A 22,825-nucleotide genomic window follows, 5' to 3' on the forward strand; every position below is an offset into this window, starting at 1 on the left:
CATACTTCCTTATAATACAAAGAGAATGCGAATGGCAAAGTAACATGTTAGCAGCAACGTAGGGTGGGGGTTTATCAAGTTCACCCCTGCTGTTGATCTAGAAGGCAGCAGCAACCATACATGGATTCCTATTTGTGCCTCAAAAGGGGGAAACATTTCATTTGAATTTGCTAGCACAACTTCCGCATTAACTGAATGTTGCATCTTTACTATAAAGGGCATTTTGGCAAATGACTTGCTGGAATCCTGAACGGATGACCTCTGAGTGGTGATTTGTATTGCCCTGTATGCATATGTAGAAAAATATCATATCCCCTCTAAGATACCATTTTTCTTGTGTAAACATTGAGCTCAATTTCACAAACTGACCAAACCATCATCCCCAAAACACAGAGACATGACTCTCAATGCCCATTGCAAGATCATTGATAGGCATTAAATAGAAGTGGCCTAAGACAAAACAGTCACATTGCAACAGTACCTAGTACCGATTATCTCTGAACATAGGGTATCCTACTCAATTTGGGCTTAGTCCTCTGATTCATATCGCCCAGAAATCTGTTAAACCTTAATTCCTCTATCTCCACTTTGAAGGGCATATCATTCATTACATTGAAGATTTGCAATTTCTAATACTTTTGCCAATCAAGAACAATTGTCTAGAAAACCCCCCTCTTGCTGATCTGGCCTGTTGTTGGTAACTTACTAATAATAGCTTACTTGTGATGACACCACTCCATAGGCAAGTGACCCGTTCACGAATAGGTTGCTCTACTAACATACATCTTCATTGAGACATTTTCTTAGTTTCTTTTCTATAAAACAGTATTTTTATAATATTGGGTTATTCTTCTTATAAACCACTTTTGGGACCTTCTGAATTTTTTTGTCAACTCCAATTTTAACATATTTCTCAATAATATTATGGATTTCTATACCAGGTTCCTTCACAACCAATGTAGATCAAATTATTTTAGATTTTTTCATGCCCAGAGCCAGTTTGGATTTTACCATCTTCTAAATCATAATAATATCTGAACAAAATGGCTAGCAAACTAGGATTAGTGTTAATTATTAAAAGGCTTCACATCCTATTAATGTCCTGAGTGTAATTACCACAACCCAAAATCACTGGATTTAGTAGTATGAAAACAAGACAAATGCATGTGTTCAGTTAACCAGATTAAATAATGCCTGAGGGTTAGACAATCACATGAATCAAAGAACAATCCATTTTAGCACATTGAAGGCTCCAGACAAGAGAGGTATCCATCATTAACTTGCTTCTTAGCTGAACGAGGCTCTGGTACCTCTGCCGAGTGTGACAGGGCATAAATGAAGACCGTATTTTATGTTTTATCTGCTGTTTATACACAGGTGACAACAATATCCCTTTCAAATACAAGCCAATCATTTAAAATTGCTGGCAGGACACCCCCCCATAACCCTATATAGACCTATGTTAATAATGCTTGGTAGAAACTGCCATAATACATATTTATATACAGTTACAAGTAACCATGAAACATGAAACATAGGAATGTAGGCTTCATTCACCCTGTTACTGCCCAGACAGCCACGGATATTTGGTATACAATGCTTAGTCAGATCTCAGGCGGATATGTGGTAGAAATTCTAATGAAGAACACTAGGGACTTAATTTCTCTTCAGCTGTGAACAAAAAAAAGAGCAAACTCTGCTAGAAAGAATGGTATTAAAATACATCAAAGTAGTGGTCCAGAGAGTATCTGTACACCTCGGTGGCTTTGATATTAGTAAGACGCATATCCTGAAGTCTTTTGATTAAAAAGGAAAAGTGCTTGTTTTGATGAGTACCATAGGAATTTAGCCAATAACTGAATAACTAATATCCCACTGTTTTACTTGAACATCGTGGTTGATATAGAAAAAAAAACAGACTAAACAAAAGATAAAAAACCCCTCAAAACTCAGGCACAGGTTGAGAATGTGTCTTGTGAATGGATCTGTGGGTGGAAGGCATAAGGAGAAAGTGTTCTTGCATTTATAAGCCTCACATGGAAACATTACTCTACAAAATGTTTAGATTTGTGATAGGGTGGTTATTCTGCTGATAGATGGTTCAGTGTCATAGAAGTTGTAGGCATATAAGAGGATAACCTTGCCCTTATCTGTTTATTAGTAATAAGGCAACCATTGGCATAAGATACTACAGTAAAACAAGAATTTTCATAGGAGCTGGATTAAGTATTAACCATACTTAAAAGCAAAATCCGATCTACTTTAGTAAAACGCGGGATTAGACAAACTGTGGCATAAAGCTAACTATAGCAGATATGTGGGTACCACCAGCCAATTCCCAAACATCTCAACTGCCTAGATTAAAGAGCCCCACATAAATTACGTGTTATGAGTATGAGACAGAACCTTTTATTTCAATACTGAAGGACTAAAACAACAAGAAATTCAAACCAATCATTTTATCCCCCACCCCTACGCATGTAAGATCATCACAGTCTTTTTCCTGTAGGGGACAGAGACTAACTACGTAGTTTCCGACTGCACAACCACCAAGAGTAATAAGACCAGGCTTAAGTTAGTTTAGAAATAACAGTGGCAATTGTCATGCATGGTAAACATTTCTAGGAAACTGAAACAGTGTGATTTACAATAAACAAGCTAGCAATCTATGTACACAACACAGCTTGCTGCTATGGGTCACATGTTTCAATTAATGCAGAGTCGCATAGTGGAAAATGTATTGCAGAGTACCATGGGCATTGATTAAATGGAAATGCTGAATTGGAATAAAGATGCATAGTAGCCTTTGAGCTGAGAAAGCATTTACATCCGATGTATAGCTATACTCAGCTCATTAAAAAAATATAAAATAGCTTCCTTCATATTCCTTCTACATTCAGTAGCACAATGACAATGTCCAATCTATTGTTCGGGACAACAGGCACGTGAGCATAAGAACAGGACCACTGAGCAATAGAAGAAGGTGGCCTGGTCTGATAATTCACGGTTTCTTTTACATGGCTGGCGTCGCTTACCTGGAGAAGGCATGGCACCAGGATGCATCCATGGAGGCCCCACCTCGCAGCTTACAGCAAATCTAGCACAGTTCAGAACACCAGGGCACAAGAGTAGTCAAGAGTAGTGAGAGCACAAACGTTAATCAAATATTCAGGAAATAGGTAGTATAAAGTCAGAATACAAGGGTTGGTAACTGGAATCAAACATGATCAGGACTCAGTAGATAGCATAAGCCTGAACCATCAAGCACTGGTTGTCATGTAACTGCAACCAGGTGATGCTGAAGCCATGTACATAATACATAAAGATCACATGCCCATGTGGTTCCAGGGAATGTTCCGAAACTAGGGACATGAGGACATCAAGGCAACCCCTTGACTGTCCTTGAAGTCCTGATTCTGCTGCCGTCATCCACAGTTATCCTGACATCACATTGGGGTTCATTCACTAAAAAGGAGAGCTAGCATGGCAGTTGCGGTTTCAACTACTTGACTTCGTTATTCATTGTAAAGGGCCAAACTTCTGTTGCAGAAAAGGCGTGTAAGATTGCAGATTGGCCCTGTAAAATGAATACGGCCAAGGTCATTGAGATTTCTTCAAAGCCTCACTACCCATTGAACGCATCGGCCAGCACAGCCCTATTTGCAGAAGAAATTTGCCAGTTCTTGCCTTTCATGAATGAATGGTGAAGTGAGAGTTGAAACCACAACTCTACTTTTTTTTTTAAATTGTAATTTTTAAACGAAAAGTAAATTGTTGGATGGGGAAAGATGCCTGGGATACATAAAATAGAGTTCAAGGGAACGGCTCAGGACATGTCTAGAACCGTTTGGGACGAACCACCAAGAAATGCTTCCAAGTAAATGTTTGCCTCAATATGGTTTTATATTTTAGCAACTTATCAGAATTAAAAAGGTATAGTTTACAACATAACTTTGTAGCATGTTGATTACATTATGAATCACTCACTTCACAAAATGAATTGCTTTGTACATTAACAAACACTTGTGTCCCACAGTTGCTACAACATTTACAGTGGTGGAGGAAACACCATTCAACACTACCATCTTGTGGATAACAATAACAATGGCAGTTCTTTTGATCAACAGGAAACACAAGTGTGAAGACCCTTTGAATACAGACATTAAAAAAGGGACAAATATATAAAATATATGATATGTCCATAGTTTCATTAAACAGGTGTACTTCATTGGTTGATGGCAGAGGAGGCCCCTGCAGGCGACCAACAGAGTTGCTGGTATGGACATTTAAAATCCTGGCGCCAAAAATGCTGTGTAGTCCGTACCGCGGTAACCCAGTTTTAACCCCTTCTACAAAAAACAAAGAAAAAAAAAACAAGAAGAATGTACACGAATATTCGGCCGAACCGAACACAGGAACGGGCGAATATTCGTGTTATACGAATATTTTCCCCCCAACAAAGATGAACACGAAGAGTTGGCCGGCTCCCTAGTCTACTACAAATACCAGCTTTAATATTGTGGATACCTTAAATGATTAAAAACAAGGTGCTATTTTTTTTTCCCTTAAGCCTGCAAACAGCATTTTATCTGACCTAAGCCTTTTTTACTGCTTTCATCTTGGATTTCCAGCATAAGACAAAGCTATCAAGTAGATTTAAGACCATAATGAACCTCAACTTCTCCAATAGCTTTTGAATTATGAAAACAAAGTGCTTTGACATTTTTGGGGAAAAAGGAACCCGAATGTTCAGATTGTGCCCTTTAGACCCGGATCACTACAAATTATTGGGACTCACCTGTGTATCACCTTTGCCTTTTTCTTTCACAAGCCAAAACCATATACCTTATATCTTGTCCTGAAATCTTTTTATTTTTATTTTAAAGTTTATAAAATGTTGTCATATATGTTCATTATAATCCGTAAACACCAAATATTTACAAAATAACATAAGCTAAAAATACTTTGTATAGACTTATATATGCTATCAACATAGAAAGATGGAAAAAAGATAGACAAATACATATTGCCAACAGCATGTATAGTCATACCTTTATTGGTTAATAGGGCAATAATCTTTGTCATATCATAGGAAGGATATAAAATCTATTTTCCTTACAAAAAATAAGGGATGTTACCAGTTGGGTTGGTATCAATGACAAAAATAGGTTTTAATATTAAAAAAAAAAACACAGGTGAGAGATGAGCCTTTAAAATTTAATGTACTTTTTCAGGAAATGACCAGCCATGGTTCCAGAGCGGACTTTGAGTGTTTTTTGTAACCTTACTCGTGAGATGGAATTTTGCAGGAAATTTAAAAAAGAAAAAAAAAGAGAATCCAAATTCTTTTGGATCAACAGCAACAAATTAACAGATACAGGAAAGGCTGAACTTGATGGACGCATGTCTTTTTTCAGCCTATATAACTATGTAACTATAAGTGTCCCATTAATGTAAGAGACAGTTAATTTAGCAGGGGATCAGGCACAGCTACCAATCTATCAAAATAATAAGTGCATAGGTAGATCAGGTGTTTGGTTTTTCTAGCCAAGGAGACCATATTTTTGTTTAAAGAAGGGTTTTTCGAGCTTGTAAGTTGTCCTGGAATCTTTATGCATTCATTGAAGAATCTTGAGGATTCACCTTAAAAAAGAAGCACTATTCATCTGGGACAGAAAATACACTATATGGACAAAAGTATTGGGACACAACCCTTAATTATTGAATTCAGGTGTTTTAATAAGACACTATTTATCTGGGGATGGGTATGTGTTATTAGAGTTTTACCTTTAAATGGTCATTTTAATTATGTTAATTAAATGCAAAGTATTTACTTCCTATGGTTAACCCCTAGTGTATATCTTGTGGCAATAGTTGGTATTATAGGAGAAGGCTTGTTGCACAATGTTTTCAAAATACATTTTACAAAACTAAGCAGGCAGATTATACAAACGTTATGCCTGACAAATCAAAAATTAAAAAAAAAATGTGTATATATTACAAGTAATGCAGAGAAACAGTGCAACGAGGAGAGTAATTTCTAATAAACGTTACAGGAGATAATGAAACATCTTGTGTTTAGACTCATAAGGTTTATTATTGAAAAGCAGGAAAGTGATAGCATTTGCAATTAGGTCTCAAGCAGTAAATTAGCAACCACTAAATTCAATGCATTTTCTACAGCAAGAACTAAAGTCAATGTATTTTCTACAGCAACAACAATTCAGAGTCTGGTATACTGCCAAGAACCGTGAAGACAAACCTAATCTAGAATTTATTGTCAAACTGACCATGAATGCCAACAGAATAAATTGAATAAAAAAGGAGGTTACAATTCAGTTAAAGTCAAATATTATGAAATGCTCAATAATCATTTAGGAATTAATATTCTTCTGATAAAGTAAAGCAATGCCAGACTTACAGAATGGAAATTGTAACATATGGCAGGGAATCCATTTTATGTTTTAAAAACATTTAAGGAGGCATTTTCACTTCCTCTGTCAAGTCAAACGATTCAGACAAATTTTTTCAGTTCCCTTTTGGCAATTAACTGTGTTCCCTGCCCATTTGGTTCGAGGACATTTCACTCACACTCACGTTCTCTAAATGTTTCTCCACCTTTTCTGTCAACCGCTTCCTGATCTTTCATCTTCTGGCTTCGTCCACATCTCCACGGACATAACCCAGTGGGAACTGCCTCCAAAATCATGGTGCTTGTGGTGACATCCTCTCCCAGATCCTCCAATCAGGGGAGAGGCTGTAACCAACAGCGCTGTCATTTTGCTCTAACAGGAACTGAGGCAATATGGCAGATGCTGACAGTAAGTATGCATAGTGACAAGCAGGAGATGTGTTTGGATGAACACATCTCCAGGAAGTCAAGGGTATAGGGGACAGGGGAAAAGGCAAAATCCTAGGAAGATCCTTCTGAAATCGCTCAATTTACTTGGAAATAACAGATGCATAAATAAATGTATATGATGGCCAGAGAGTCCCATTAACCACTAAGGAAAAGTATGATTGTCTCATTTTAAAGAACTACAGGACAATTTGAAGGATTTTTTTCATGCAATAGATTGGGGAGTTGGTAAGATAAAGGAGCTCAGGAAAAGTACCTCTTATTGGGCCAGGAAGTTTAGAAAAGGTATAGGTGTTCAAATATGTATATGTTTTCTTATTTGCTTAAAGGCTGACACCCAGGTAAGCAGCTATAAAGTTAAATAGCTTTTCTGGATCTACAGTATAATATATAATAATAATTTGTTCTTATTGTGAAGGAGGTTAAACCACACATCACTTTCCTGATTTATTTCTCCCCAACGTATACAATTGCAACACAAAAGGTTTTAAATACAAAGACATTTGTAGTCTTACAGTACTGCATCTACCGAATACAAAGCCTGGTCAGCTGCTAAATCCACCAATATTTGAAACCTCTAAGGAGGAACACATTTCCTTTAGAAGTTGTGGTTTGATACATATCAAGGGAAAGGGCTATATGTACACATTCTGACTTTTAGAGCAACAGAACACTTTGATGCACTCATACCAACTAAACATTGTTTTCCCTCCAGGAGGCATAGCCACATAGCAACAGCTAGTGGGTATGCAGCAGCTTCCCGAAAAGACTAATGAATATGCTTAGCAGCGCATTCCAGCCAATCAGGTGATTGGGACAACTGTTCAGCACGCGGAAGACCCAAATCACCTCAGACTTAAAATGGCAGCACTACTGGAGGACTGTGATGGATACCTCTACCGGAGGCAGTCTCCAGAGCATTAAAAGGCTTCATAAGAGAGTCTTCCTTGCCAGAGGCCAGTCCTCATCTTCTTCTAAGGATGATGTTCCAGTAAAAAACTCCCATCATTGTTCCCTTAAATTGACTGGGCTAATCTATCTAGATGGACTATGGATTCGGGCTCCAAGGTTAGAGATTTCACTAAGCTGGCCTTTAGAGCACATTTGGTGAAGGAAGATGATTTAGGTCTTAGAAATCATTGTCACTGCGGCGGTACCGGCTGTGGATCCTCTATGCAGAAATTGGCAGTGGAGACGTTTAGCAGAGTACAGAAGAATCCGTAACATAAAAGGGTTCAGAATGTACAGGAACAAAATAATAAATGCCAAGGGTCGGGCAAAAAAGAAGTCGGGGTCACAAGCAAAGGTCAGGGCAGGCGGCAAACAACGATGGTCAGGAACAAGCTGAATTTAAAGAATCAATAGATACAAGCAGGTCAAAACGCTAGTGTATGCAATAAGGCACTATCACAGGCAAAGGTGTAATGCCAGCTGAGGGTTTAAACATCCCTCCAAACTACTAGACCCTCTTACCTACGTAATTAGGGGGAGGAGGAAAAAAAAAGATAAATTACATGAATATTCATGAGTTAGCCATTTGCGCATATGCGAACGTCTCATGACGCTGAGACACGCATCTAGTGAAGATCCTTCGATCTTTGCCAGGTCGCACGTTTGGCAGCAAGACGGACCTGACGGTGGCTCCCCGCCGACGGAACGAGCAGGGGGCTGAACGCGCGGGCTGCGTCTTAGCTTCCCTGCCTGCAGAACAACGGACGATGTAACAATCATACTGCTATATACAAGCGTTGATGGCTCCTGAAGTCAGAGAGAGTACCTTGGCGGGAGCTTTTTTAGTAGACACCGGTCTTTTCAGGAAGCTGCTGCGTACCCACTAGCTGTTGGTAGTTGGCTATGCTTATCCCTAGGACAAAGAAAGATTCCTGCAAACTCAATTAGCACTCCTAAATAGTAGTACACCAGAGGAGGCAAAAAGGAAAGAGGGCCTAGGGTCTCAAAGATTGATTACTAATAAATACTACCTAGGTCTCTTGTTAATGCATATATAGGCCTCAAGGGGAGATCTAGTTAGTTTGGAGATCTATTATACTTTAGTTTGGAAAAAAATATATCACCTTTACCAAACTTTGCTCTTGCTCTTATTATTATTATTATTAGGTAATCACTGTAAAAATCAAGAGGAAAGTATCTTGTTCGTGAATGGATTAGGCTCCTAAATTTTTTGCATATTTCCATTATCAAGATTTATGATTATCTCAGAGTTGCCTCAATTTCTTCAGTCAATAACCAGTGTCTACATCAACATGAAGGCAGTTTAATACTGTGATTATCTGCAAAAAATACAATAAAACTGCATGAGTAATCCAAATCAAAACATGAACTGCATTAAGGCAAGAACATTTTTATCAACCCATCATTCTGCTTGCATATTGATATTACACGAGAAAGAATAAGAGCAACACAATGCAAGGATTAGTAAATATTATTATAAATGTTTATGCCTAGCAGCATTAATACCCCCATGCCTATTGCTGAAATGTTAAATGCATACAACGTTATTAATGTGAATAACCAGGAAACTCATGGATTTAAAAACAGAGATGAGATAGCAACAGATTTTGCAAACAACAGAAGAAAAAGGATTAAAAGAAGGCACCAAAGCAATAAATGGGAAAAATGCCCCACACAATTAGGTTTACAATGTATGCAACATTTTTATTTATACATAAATCATGACCCTGCACTCCCAGATCTACCGAGCCACAGATGGCCACCACCTCCTCATGAGAGGTTTGTCTTTGTGCAGAGTGTTGGGTTATGCCAACATATCCTGGCACTCAGCATCAACGCAAACGGAAATTGTACTATGGATGCCTGCACCGACCTCTGTGGTACAAATGGTCTAATCTCACTGGAGATTTATCATCTCCTTAAACTCATTGAAAGCTGTAGAGCACTAGTGAGGACAGTCCAAGTGAAGGGGAACAGGGGCTGCAGCCCATCGGATCTGTCACTCTAGGCCAGACTATACAACCAATTACATAGAACACATAGAAAAAAAATATTATAGCCCTATGGTTCAGCGGCTTGGCTGTGAAAAAAAGAAGCGCACAGAAGGCCGCACTCCCCGAAGAGCTATACTGCCCCTTACTCCCTCTCTCTCTTGGTCACTGGAATAATCACTAGAGGTAAGGGGCTGCCCAAAGGCTACCTATCTCCTCCCTCCACCAGAACAAAATAGGAGTTCTGTGTCAGGTATCAGATATTAGTTTTCAGTAGATTAAATAAAACAATTTTCAGAAATGATTAAACAATTAAACAATTTTCAGAAATGAAGCCCCAGCCTTTTAGGCTGGTGCTTTAACAATTGCAAGGCTGAGGCTAGTGACATAAAAAAATAAAATAAAACGGTGCTTGTAGTGGTCCAAAGTACCAGGTGCTCTTACCAGCAAGTGCAAAAAACACACACACACACAAACCTGTGCACTGTGCCCAGATTCGGATCATGGTCTGGGGGCACCCAACAACCTCTGGGCTTTAAACTAACAGCCTAAGGCCAGAGACACAAGTATTCCCTCTCACCTAAATAATATCAAACCTGAACAAAAATGGGGCACCTATTATGTGACATACATTCTAAAAACATATCGTGACCTAATCCAGAGTTTTGTGGTAGATGGAATGACCCGTTATAATGATTCTACAGCTCTGGTAATTCTGTGTAGCTTTCTGCATGTAATATGAAAATATGTTTAGGGTAGAGGACTGCACTGGGAGGCGGGTCCCGCGGGACCCGCCAAAAAGCTTGCGGGCGCGGGCGGTCTTGCTGGGGCTGTGGGCGGGAGCAGGCGGTCAGGCACTGTACCTGCGGGTCCCGGTAATCCCGCGCAGTCCCGCAAGGCTGCCTTCTTGCTGCTCCCTCACAGTGTTTCCTAGCTTGCTCCGTCCAGGAACAAAACGGAGTCACGTGATGTGACGTCACTTCCTGTGACTCCGCCTTGTTCCTGGGCGGAGCAAGAGAAGAGACGCCGTGAGGGAACAACTCGAGGGCAGCCGCGCGGGACTGCGCGGGAAATCAGGTAAGGAGGCGGGCATGATTGGCCACAAATGTGGCGGGAGCGGGCGGGAGCGGAGCACCAACATTGCGGGAGCGGGCGGGAGCGGGATTAAAATCCGCGGGAGCGGGATTAAAAAAGTAGTCCCGCGCAGGGCTCTAGTTTAGGGTCACTGAGGTTGAGTACAGGAGAGTAAAGTGGGCCTGTACCCACAATACATTCCTCACCTGAGAAGCAAACAAAAGAAAAAGAGGGAAAAGTGAATGAAAACCCTTTTATGTGATGCATATATTTAAATTTACAGTACTGTGTAAGAGTTTTAGCCAGGTGTAAAAAAAATACTTAACGTAAGAGTGCTTTCAAAAACAGACGAGTTAATAGTTTATTAACCGTACTGCGTGACATATATTATACATATATATATATATACATATATATATATATATATATATATATATACACATATACATACATACATACATACATACATACACATCTCAATACAAACAACTCCTAATGTGACACATATGGTTCTCAACAATATATTTTTTTGGCTGGATTTCAACATTTGCTTCCTGCTGTTTTCAGGATATCCTCCCTTTTCTGTTTATTTGCAGTATGAGTGCTCTGGTTTTTGAACAGATTGAACAATTATAAATATATTTGGCTTTAATGCAATTTGTTTAGCAGTCCAGAGTTAAAAATTGAAAATATTTCTATTGTTTAGCAAGGTAACAATTGAAAGCTCCGCTATATATAACGTTTAGTTTTATTGTATAACACTTAATTTTACATCTACACAGGATATATAAGGTTTATTCAGCAATTTCTATACACACCATATGAGTGGACCTCCCTCCTACTTTTTTTTTTTTTTAAATTTAGGTGAAGAGCTCAGTGACTTTAAATGTGGCACTGTCATAGGATGTTACCTTTGCCACAAGTTAATTTGTGACATTTCTGCCCTGCTAGATCTGCCCCAGTCCACTGAAAGTGCTATTATGGTGAAGTGAAGGCATCTAGGAATAACAGCCATACCTGGGAACTTTTGAGCTCTGTCTACTCAGAGCTTACCCTTGTGGGACGCAGCCAGAAGTGCTCGCTGATGTCAGTGGGCAGTCTGGCTAACATCATGGGAAACACCCTCATTTAAAGAGGGGATTGGGTAGGGAGTGGGGCGTCGAGACCCCTCACCCGCCACCCGAAGGATTCAGGTGTTGACCAGGAGAACCAGTGCTTCTCCCAGAGTTCCAAGGTATGATAACAGCTCAGCCACAAAGCAGTCGACCGCACACACATGCAGAAACATGTTCTCTGGAGTGATTAATCCCTTTCACTTTCTAGAGGTTTGGTGGACGAATCTGGGTTTGACAGATTCTAGGAGAACACCATACACCGGAATGTAAAGTTTGGAGGAGGAGGCGTAATGTTAATGCTACAGCATACAAAAGACATTTTATATAATTGTATGTTTCCAACTTTGTGGAGTCAGTTTGGGAAAGGCCTTTTTCTATTCCAGCATAACTGTACCCCTGTACACAAAGCAAGGACCATGAAAACATGGCTTGAGGCGTCTTGTATGGAGGAAATCGTGTGGCTTGCACAGAGCACTGACCCTAACCCCACGGAACAATTTAGGGATGAACTGGAATGCCAACTGTAAGCCAGGTTATGTCATAACATCAGTGTCTGACCTCACAAATGCTCTTTTGGCTGAATGGAGACAAATTCCCACATATACACTCAAAAGTCTAGTGGAAAGTCTTCACAGAAAGGGGAGGCTGTTATAGGGCAAAGAGAGCACTATATTCATGCCTTTGGTTTTAAATTGGCATGTCTAACAAGCACACACAGGTGCGATGGTCAGGTGTCCAGGTGCCTGGTCATATAGTGTTCACACTTTCACTCATGAAAGCTCCAGATATTGCCAGATTTAGTACAACTTTGTTAATTACTCACACAATCACTTAATTTTTTTCCTCAGTTAGTTATTCTAGATGAATCGTATGCTTAGAGGAAGAAAAAAAAAATCAACTTAGAAATGCCTTAGCAAATCCTTGCACAAAAGTTTCTATTAAATGCTTGATAGCGTCGATAAGTAAAAGAACAAAAAACATGAAGATAGTAAATCATGTTTAGCATTCAGATTGGAGGGCGAATCAAATGAAACAAAAAAAAAAACAAGACAAATAAACACTGTATACTAAACAGTCTGCAGAGCTACTAATCTCCCCCAGTTTCCATAATCTAACACAGGCTGTTTTGCCTAGAGTCATATTAGAATTAGTATGTACAAGAAACATGGAAATGCCTATATATCTTGTAGTGATTCATGACTGATGTCTCAGGCATTTGGAGGTGGAGGGTTAGCATCTCTAAAACCGTTTGTTTTGCAAAGTACAAGGCGATGACATGGACACTCTTAACTTCAATGTGCCTTCAGAAATTGGGTGACTGCCTCTTTAAAGAAGTCTGTGCGTTTCTCAAATTAGTATTGTGGTAGAATACGATAGACACTCAAGGTTATCTCAGAAGCATTAATTAGGAGAAATAAGTATCTTTGTAATGCAGTTGATCCTTATATGCAGGACTGGAATGACCACAATGGCTGATGGGCCACTGGCCAATAGCCTCCTATACATACTCCATGCCCTACAGTATGCAACCGCAGGCTAGATTTCCGTAAGTCACTTTTTGAAGTGCAAAAACATACCCTACAGCCGGGCTATGTAACATTTCTTCATTTCATTTAACCCCTTAATGACAAAGCCCGTACATGTACGGGCTCAAAATGCATTGTTTTCAATGGGTTTAGGGACCGCCCATTGTCCTTAAGGGGTTAAACATGAATCTGCTTTTTATCTCTACCCAGTTGCATAGTCTAACCAAAAACATTTGTCTACCAGTTGAGGAAATTCCTCTAGAAAAGAAAAAACAACTAATCTGGATGCATCTTTTACAAGAATCCCTAATTAAAGCACACAAGGCACTAATAGTTACATGCTTGTCAACATTTCATAATCATTTCCCAGAATACATTTGCATTATTTTGTAATATATTTGCCTTGCACTTGGCATTAACAATGTTGTGAACACATGAGATCCAGCCACATAGAAGCGGAAAAAAATACCACTTCAGCAAAATATTCCTTTAAATAGCATTTCATACATATGCATAACTAAAAGTTGCATAATATATTAACCCTTTAAAAGAACAAAAAGATTCTGCAACTCAAACGCAATGAGAGTCTCAATTACATGGGCAGTACGAATCTCATAGGAACAAGAGTGTTTTTTTCACCAATTTTATATTTAATGCGATAGAGGCAATTTAGCAATCTTATTAATCTACCAAAATCCCATTTTTCCCCCAAGATACAGCCCGTTAACCAATTTACCTGTGGAATAGTGAAACATCTTTTTCTTTTTGCGAACTGCATATACGCCACTAAAGTTGTGAAGTTCGTCAGAAACGATGAATGTTCCACGTAGTTGGGGGAACATCACAGACTATCAAGATCTAGTTTTCTTGGAGCGCAGGCAGTCCAAACTAACAAAAGGTTTGCACTGACTTGCATAAAAAATCCACTATGAAAAACGATCACATAAATTGTCTTAAGAATCTATAAGGTTTAACAAACAAAACATTTTTGTCCCAAAATAATGCTGTAAAGTTAGCCTTATATAAAAGCGCATTTTATTTACAAATAAATATTTAAATAATATTTAAAAGTTGAAAGGATTAGTCAACCAACATCAGGTTCCTCTTTGGCTACATAATTATAACCAAGTCAGTGATTGACCCATCTGTGTAAATGATGTCACATGCGTGTAATCAGGTATGTTATGTAGGGCTGAGGACTGATTACTTTGCATGGGACCTTATTATTTCTTTAAAGGTAAACCATCATAAAATGTATTAATAAGATATCATCAAGCATTTAGATTTGTTTTAGGTATAACTATATGAAAAGAGTGCATCTTCCGTGCTCATTTATATTTTTAAGAACATGTATTTTTAAAGCAATTTTTTTAACTTACATTATTTTTAGCAAACAATGTGACAGAATAAATGAATGAAAGTAAGATAGTGGTAAAATAGCATGGTTACCTTCACATTGACTTTTAAAAAACCCAGATATTATGCTGGCAAGCTTTTAGTGATGATCTTAACTTTTGATTTAATAGCAGAGAAAATGGTAAATATCTCACAGACATTAAAGAGACATCTCAACACTTTAATACACATAATAGCTGAGTAGTTCCTTAAAATGTTAGTTTGATCACCCTTGCAAATGCATGGAGGGATTCTGCAGAATTCCCAAAGCTACTCAGCTTGCAGGAGATGCAAGCGTCACAGAAAAGAGACCCACGGAGGGACTGTTGTGCTGCAGCAAGTGGTATACTTTGGTCTAGGCCAACAGGTCCAGGGGGCAAACTGTGGCGCAACTGGGAGCTAATTGCGGGATCAGGCTCCCTGCAGTGCTACTGCTCATTGGTCAAGTTAAGGAAAGAGATCACTGATCTCCCCAACTGGCCCATTCACACTATGGAGGACTGTGCCTGAAAAGATGGAGTGCCAGTATATGACACTCAGCAATAAGAACAGCAGTGAGGAGGCAACTGGTGAAGCTAAACATGTAATGTAAAGGTACATTTTTGTTTAATAACCACCACTTCACTGAAATTGTGATGAATATAGCATATTAGCAGCAGTTCAATGGTATATTGGGGGGGGGGGTAGTCCTTAATCAGAAGCAATAATTTGTCCCAGAATTGATCTTTATAAGTCTTGGTAAAATGTAATTTATGCATGACAGAGCTGCAAACAAATACTCAGAAGTAGAACAGCACATGAAGAACATGGATAAAGTACTGCAGTGATCAATTATTCATTTACATATGGAGCTACATGGAATTGTCACAAAAAAAAGTTGAAATCAATTAGTCTCGATAAAATCCATGAGTTCTAAGTACTGCCTTAATATGTGCCAAAAACACCATTGCATAATGACTTTGTTCACAGGTTCTTCCATTCATTTCTTTTGATAGGGCCATCTTTACCAATGGGCAAGAGAACAGTTGCTTACGTTGGGTTATCTGTATTTCTAATATAAATCATGAAGAAACAGCTAATAGATGACTTTAATATTAAATATAAATATAATAGAGGTGACCTTTAGTAGATATATTTTCTTCAACCAAATCTAGATTTCCTTTACTTTTAAATATTGGCCCACCTCTTTGAACAATACAGCTACAAGCATTCTACAACCTGAGTATCCCTGTTTCTGGTGTTAATTTCATTCAGCTGGTAGGCAGCCTCAAAATATTTGTTCTGCCCAATGTACCATTTACTTACAGAGAGATACACACTGGACAGTCTCTTCAAACACTCGATAATGCAACCACACTGGATACTTTTTATATGTTTTTGTCATTTTTTGCTTCAAAACATTACATGCAGGGGTAGGCGCCAACATTGCTCATGGTGAACATTTTCTGAGGTCTGTGATGAACAATTTAATAATGTTCTATGGACCTTCACAATCACTGCACAGACACTGGTGTGCTTGTATGGACAGTTTGCCATTCCCTGACTTAAATCCCAGCTGTCTAACATCCAGTAACTGTTTCTTTTAACATGTATACTTGGTTTCCACCGCTTAAACATGGAGACCACCAGTAGCTGCTCAGGAAAGGACAGAGAGTTAACACCCAGAGTGAAGAATTTTCTAGTGTCCCTTTTATGTAAACGGTCTCCAACTAACATTTTCCAATCCCCAAAGTACCAATCTATATAAAAATAAAAATATAGGAGTTGCTGCCTTCCAACATTCTCCCAATAAAATAATAAACACACTAAAAAATACTTTTTAAGTCCATAGTGGTATCGTGTTGCCATGGTGATGTCTATTTGGAAAAGTGAAGATGCAAGATGGCTGCCTCCATAGAATCGCTGGCAGCATTGGGTTTCAATTAAATTCTCACTTGAAATAGCGTTCTAATTTTGTGTTTTGTATTGTTTCGCAACAAATTTACTTAAATTTTGTGTTACTCTATGGGGAACATATACTATTTGATTACAAAAATACACCAGCACTCTAAATAACATAGAAATGCGATTTAAAAGCACATCATTTCGAATATAAAAAAGTCTGTTCATTTTCTTCACTAACCCATGTTTTAGCTCATGATTAAATAACTGTATTTAGTTGTTGCAATGTTACTTAATTATTAATGGATATTTTCTGTAGCAATTTCACCCAAAAATGTATAAAATATTGCATGGAGGCTCAAGTCATATAATATATATATATATATATATATATATATATATATATATATATATATATATAATATATATTGTGATTTTAAATTTATCTCATAGTCTGAGCAGGCACTATATAAATAACTGTAATGTAATACATTCATAGAAAACCATGCTTCTTGCGGATATTTTTTTTTCCCTTTAACTTTTTTTTTTGCATATTTTATCCAAGGGGGAAAAAAGCAGGAAAAATAAAAGTAGACAAAAGTGTTTTTCAAATAAACTGCTTTGGAATATAAAACAGCATTAAGCAGACAGTGACAAATTGTATAGGCTGTAAAGTGCATAGTTCAGCACAGAAGGGGCTTGCCTTGGTAGGATGTTAGGATGAAGTAGGCTTAATTACTCTGCAATAAGTAGTAATGTAGATAAATGAATTCTTTCTTGAGAACAGTGAGGATGAACCTGTACATCTCACAATATATATATAACATAGGAAGGAAGGGCTCAGTTCACTGAGATCCGTGTCTGAGGCTATAACACATGTCTCATCAGTAAGACTATTTCACATAAGGCTTTTGGCAGAAATGGCTGTCATCTGACAGCTGAACCAGCAATATCAGCACTGATCTTTTGGGAAGTCAAGCTGCCTCCCATCCCACTCCTTTATCTCCACACCCACCCACATCCCCACCCTTTCATAACCTGTACCTTCTGTGTGGCAGCTGGAAGAAAGGATGGTGTTTGGAGGTCTGAAGATGTAGGGCAGGTAACGGGAAAAGCATTTCATCTTTAATTGTAGGGACATGCAGTGCCTTCTTATTCCATCAGGATCCAGATCTCAGAACATGCTACATTGCAGACGCATCCTCTGATGACTCCAGGGCTCTGCATGGCTGGGAAACCCGAGTACTGTCTGGAGACAGACCCCATGTTTTTTTTTTGGTCATCAGCAGCAGGAAGATCAGCCTCACATTACTGCATGCACACTGCTCCAACTCTGAAGCTCTCAAGCAGGATGGGGAGGCTGCTCATTGGCTGAAGCTCTCCAGATCAGGATTTGCTGACTAAGTCAGTCTTGCTTGTAAACACACAGAGAGAATAAGCCTGCTTCCTGCATTCATTTCTCCATCAGTCCAGTGAGAGAGAAAAAAACAAACAAACAAAACAAAACAAAAAACAAAGAGGAATTGCCTCCCACCTCTACAGCAATTTTCTTACACTGATCTCTAGGTTAACCCCTTTGAGTAACAGAGGGTTTAATAGTTTGCACTCCCACCTTGCAGATAAGGGGTTAACAAAATGATTAACTAGACACAACAACACCATATTATAAGATTTGCGGATGTGTTAACATTTTGGGCTGTGAGCGATTTACACACCCCAGTGACAGCAACGGGGCTTAAAATGACAAACGTAATCTTCTGGTAAAACTGTAAAAAAAAGTTTTAACCCCTTAAAGACAATGAGCGGTCCCTAAACCCATTGAAAACAATGCATTTTGAGCCCGTACATGTACGAGCTTTGTCATTAAGGGGTTAATAATTGTTTCTTTTTATATGTTGTTTCTAAGCTACATTAATACACCGCTACAAAATAAAAAGCACCAACATATACCTTATTACATTTACACTGGCTATGTTTAGGTGTCTATGATGAGTTATCACGTGCCAAATGCAAGATGTTTGGTGTAGTGTATTTGATTCTGCGTTTAGGGAGAATCAATAAGTTTGCAGTTTGAATAAAAAGGAAATAAAAAATGGTTTTATCATGCGACTCTGTAATGTATACAAATTAAAACAGAGGCACGGAAATAGAAACAAGACAGTAATTCATAAATACCAGTATGACATTACATGTTATTTATAGAGCACTAACAGATTCTGCAGAGCTGTTACAATAGAAGGGAGTGAATAACGATTAAAATTGGGAATATACAAACCGATAATAACATTAGCAGATGTTAAGACATACAAGTCTTGCAAGCTTACCATCCATAAGGGGGATAGAGGGGGAATGTGACAGAAGGTGAGGGACTGCTTGGGTGAGACATGGGCCGCCAGCATGCTTCACAAGCAGGGATAAAGAGGTCAGTCCCATAATGTGAGTATACTTCTTAAAGCCAGGCTCTGGATCTGCCCATGGGGTGAGGATGACTTCACCAGGAAGGTTATGTGGAGAAGTAACTGAAGTAAAGATCTCTAAGGTTGGGTGTACAGACAGTTTCTTTGCAGAATTGAAGTGGTTGGTATTAGGCACATACACTGGTGTTCTTTTTTTTTGTGGTGAAAATTGAAATAAGTAGCGCAGAACAGGGTAAGGAAATGCATAGTATAAATACTACACATTTGAAAAAGCGCCAAAAAGATTTGGACACCTTTTTCGGTTCGTTTTTTGCCCATTCGTATGATCAATGTATTACATTTCCCGTCTATTCGGTTCAGACGAAAATCAGGGGACAATTTTAATTCAGGAACAAAATCCGTTGTCCGGTGCCCACATTGTTTCTAAATGTTTCCCTACCTTCTCTGCCAACCACATCTGAATCTTCTTCATCTTCTATCTTTTATCCCCTCCTTTCTACTCTCTTTAATCTGCTATCTTATATCGTCGTCCGCATCTCTGCAGACATAACCCAACGGGAACTTTTGCCAAAATGGTGGTGCTTGCAGTGACGTCCTCTCTGGCAAAGCGTCGCTTTGCTCTAACTTGAACTTAGGGCAATATGGCAGTGCTTGTGGTGACGTCCTCTCCAGGAAGTTCCCATCAGGTTATGTTTGCACAGATGCGGATGAAGATAGCAGATTAAAGAGAAGGGAAAAGATAGAAGATGAAAAAAGAAGAAGAGGCGGAAGCAGTTGGCAGAAGCAGAAGTGGTTGGCAGAGAAGGTAGAGAAACATTTAGAGAGTTAATGTTAAATGGGATTTCCGATTCAGTGGGGAAGTCTGGCCTAGTTTTCGGGGCTTCGTACAAATCACCAGATTTATCGAAATTCGGTGAGTTTGTAATTCATATGAATCAGAATGCATAAGTCTAATGGATACAATAAACAAAAAACATTTAGAAGAAAGGCATAAAAAACTCTTAAACATATAGGGTTTTAACGTCCCATAGTGAATAAATACTTAATGTTGTCCTGTAACTTATTTTCTTCAATGTTGCCCAATTGAGAACTTCTCAATGAATGTTTAATTAGAATTATTCATAGTTATGATTAATCATTACATAATCTCAGTGTAGAGCTGCTTTTTCCACCTGTTTGACATCCTTTGTCCACCATCCTGTACAGTAGGACAGACAACTTTATGAAATTCTCAAGCACTTAATATACATGACTAACTCTCAGTCTGGTGATGTAAAAATATTTTTTTATATTGTTCAAAATGATTGCCTAAAGCAGTCTAAGTCACACTCTATTTTCTCTAAATAAATACTATGTTCAAAATGGTATTAAATCAGAAAAAAAAGCACACAAAACTATCTTAGCCCCCACCAGACGACTATCCAGAAACTCTTTACCTTCCACAACGCTAGCCAACAGTCCCTCACCCCTTTCCCTCACACACACACAACACTTTCCAGCAGCCCCTCTCCCAACTGCACACCACACTGCCAGTCCTTTTTCAGCAAGCAAATTCTCTATCACACAGGATGGAGTAAGCATGGAAGGTAACAACCCATCCATTACCCACATTATTCAGTGGCTGGACTAGGTTTTCTACATTACTTCCTCCATCCCACAGGGGAATGGATAGGGGAGGACATGGGATGGTTTCTGTGCTACTCTAGAGGGTTTTTGCTAGTTTGTTAACCTCCCTTACCACAAAGCGCAATTCTTTTACTTCAGCCCCCAACCCACTAGGGAGCGAGGATGAGGAACAAGGTAGAGGCATGAACAATATACCCACCAGGCTTATTTAATTATTCTCCCACACAGAACGAGGGCATTATTGGTCCCTCCTTTATTTATTTTGTATTGTGAGGAGGTAATTTTGAAATTTTCCATTGAACTTGCATACCTTCACCTGAAACTCAAAAACTTTAAGGCGCATGCCCTCGCAGCAACTAGCATTTTAGCGAATCTGCAGGTTGTGAAGGCAAATAACCTCAGTCAAGTCTGGTCCGTTGAGTTAACCCCTATGTGTCAGTGAACCCTGGTGCAAATTGTTGAACATATGCGTGAATATACAAAGTTAATATTGCAAACAGACAAATCCTGGTGTTAAAAATACTATTAAAAAATGACTAATATAGTTTATTTTGGTATCTTTTCAAATGCCTGCCTTTTAAATTGTATTTTACATCTTCTTTTGCATTTATTTTCAGAACATTTCAGTAAATAACATTTTGCAAACCTTAAATTGGAGAAATTTAGTATATCATCCTTCAAGAATATTTAATATATTTTATGTACAAGTAAACAGTCATTACTGTCACAGAAATAACATACAGGGAAATCACTATTTAAAGTCCCTTGTTGCCACAGGGCCTTTGAATACAACTGAGACTGCTACAGCAGAGCTGCAATTATCTATAAATCAGTATGTAAAAATCAACTCACGAGAGAGGTTTTACATTAATTTTACAGGAATAATAAATTACTAAAGTAGAAAATGAGTTTGTGACTGAATAAGGAATAGTACACAGGCTGAATTATTGCTCTGTGAATTACTTAATAAAACTGACATTAATATACATTTGAAAGTGTACTTTCAAATTATTATGTGGGGCTAGAAAATAAAGATGAACAAATACATTTCATAGGTTTCTAGTAGTTTACAATGTAAGTCTAGGGGGGGACTTTGTCACAAAAAGGATTACACATGGAGAATATTTCTAGTGCAGAGAAGCAAAGGAGACTCAGTGACCACGTTTACCACTCTGTACTACAATTCCTGTTTTCCCACTGTTTCATTAATGTGGTTGATCGCTCTTTGGAAATTGTACTAGATCAGTATGAGATAATCCAATAGATTATGTGTCATTTTATCTAGAACAAAATAAAAAGTAGTGCAGTGAAGTGAAGTGAAATAAATATATAAATGTAGCAGCTAGCTTCCCGATATTACAGTATTTGCTCGATTATAAGACGACCCTCCAAAATCTGAATATTAATTTAGGAAAAAAAGAAAAAGCCTGAATATAAGACTACCCTATAGGAAAAAAGTTTTACTAGTAAATATTAATTCATGTAAACTAATTTTCATATTTAATAAAAGCTATGATTGAGAAAAATATATTTTTTATTTCCTTTTATTTGCCAACTTGCCCCCCCCAGTTATGCACATCTGCCCCCAGGCTTGCCACTCTGCCCCCAGAAATGCCTTATACCCCCTATTTGCCACTCTGACCCATGATGTGCCTTTTAACCCTCTATATGCCACTCTGCCTCCAGAAATGTCTTATACCCTCCTATATGTCACTGTGCCCCATGATATGCCTTTTAACCCCCTATATGCCCCTCTGCCCCATGATATGCCTTATACCCCTATATGCCACTCTGGCATATAGGGGGTTAAAAGGCATATCATGGGGCAGAGGGGCATATAGGGGGTTAAAAGCATATCAGAAATGTCTTATACCCTCCTATATGCCACTGTGCCCCATGAAATGCCTTTTAACCCCCTATATGCCCCTCTGCCTCATGATATGCCTTATACCCCTATATGCCACTCTGG

At 38.5% G+C, this 22,825-nt stretch overlaps 1 protein-coding gene across 1 annotated transcript in view; it reads right to left on the reverse strand.

Annotated features, from left to right (window-relative positions):
- The window catches only part of PPP2R2B (protein phosphatase 2 regulatory subunit Bbeta), a 93,259-nt gene extending 75,074 nt beyond the window's left edge, over positions 1 to 18,185 (reverse strand). The window contains exon 1 of the mRNA XM_053463155.1: positions 17,858 to 18,185. Within this exon, the coding sequence (XP_053319130.1) occupies positions 17,858 to 17,954 (97 nt within the window). The 5' untranslated portion in view covers positions 17,955 to 18,185. The remainder of the gene's footprint in view (positions 1 to 17,857) is intronic.
- Positions 18,186 to 22,825: the final 4,640 nt, after the last annotated feature.

Source organism: Spea bombifrons, chromosome 4 (assembly GCF_027358695.1).
Source record: "Spea bombifrons isolate aSpeBom1 chromosome 4, aSpeBom1.2.pri, whole genome shotgun sequence".
Classification (NCBI taxonomy): Eukaryota; Metazoa; Chordata; class Amphibia; order Anura; family Pelobatidae; genus Spea; species Spea bombifrons.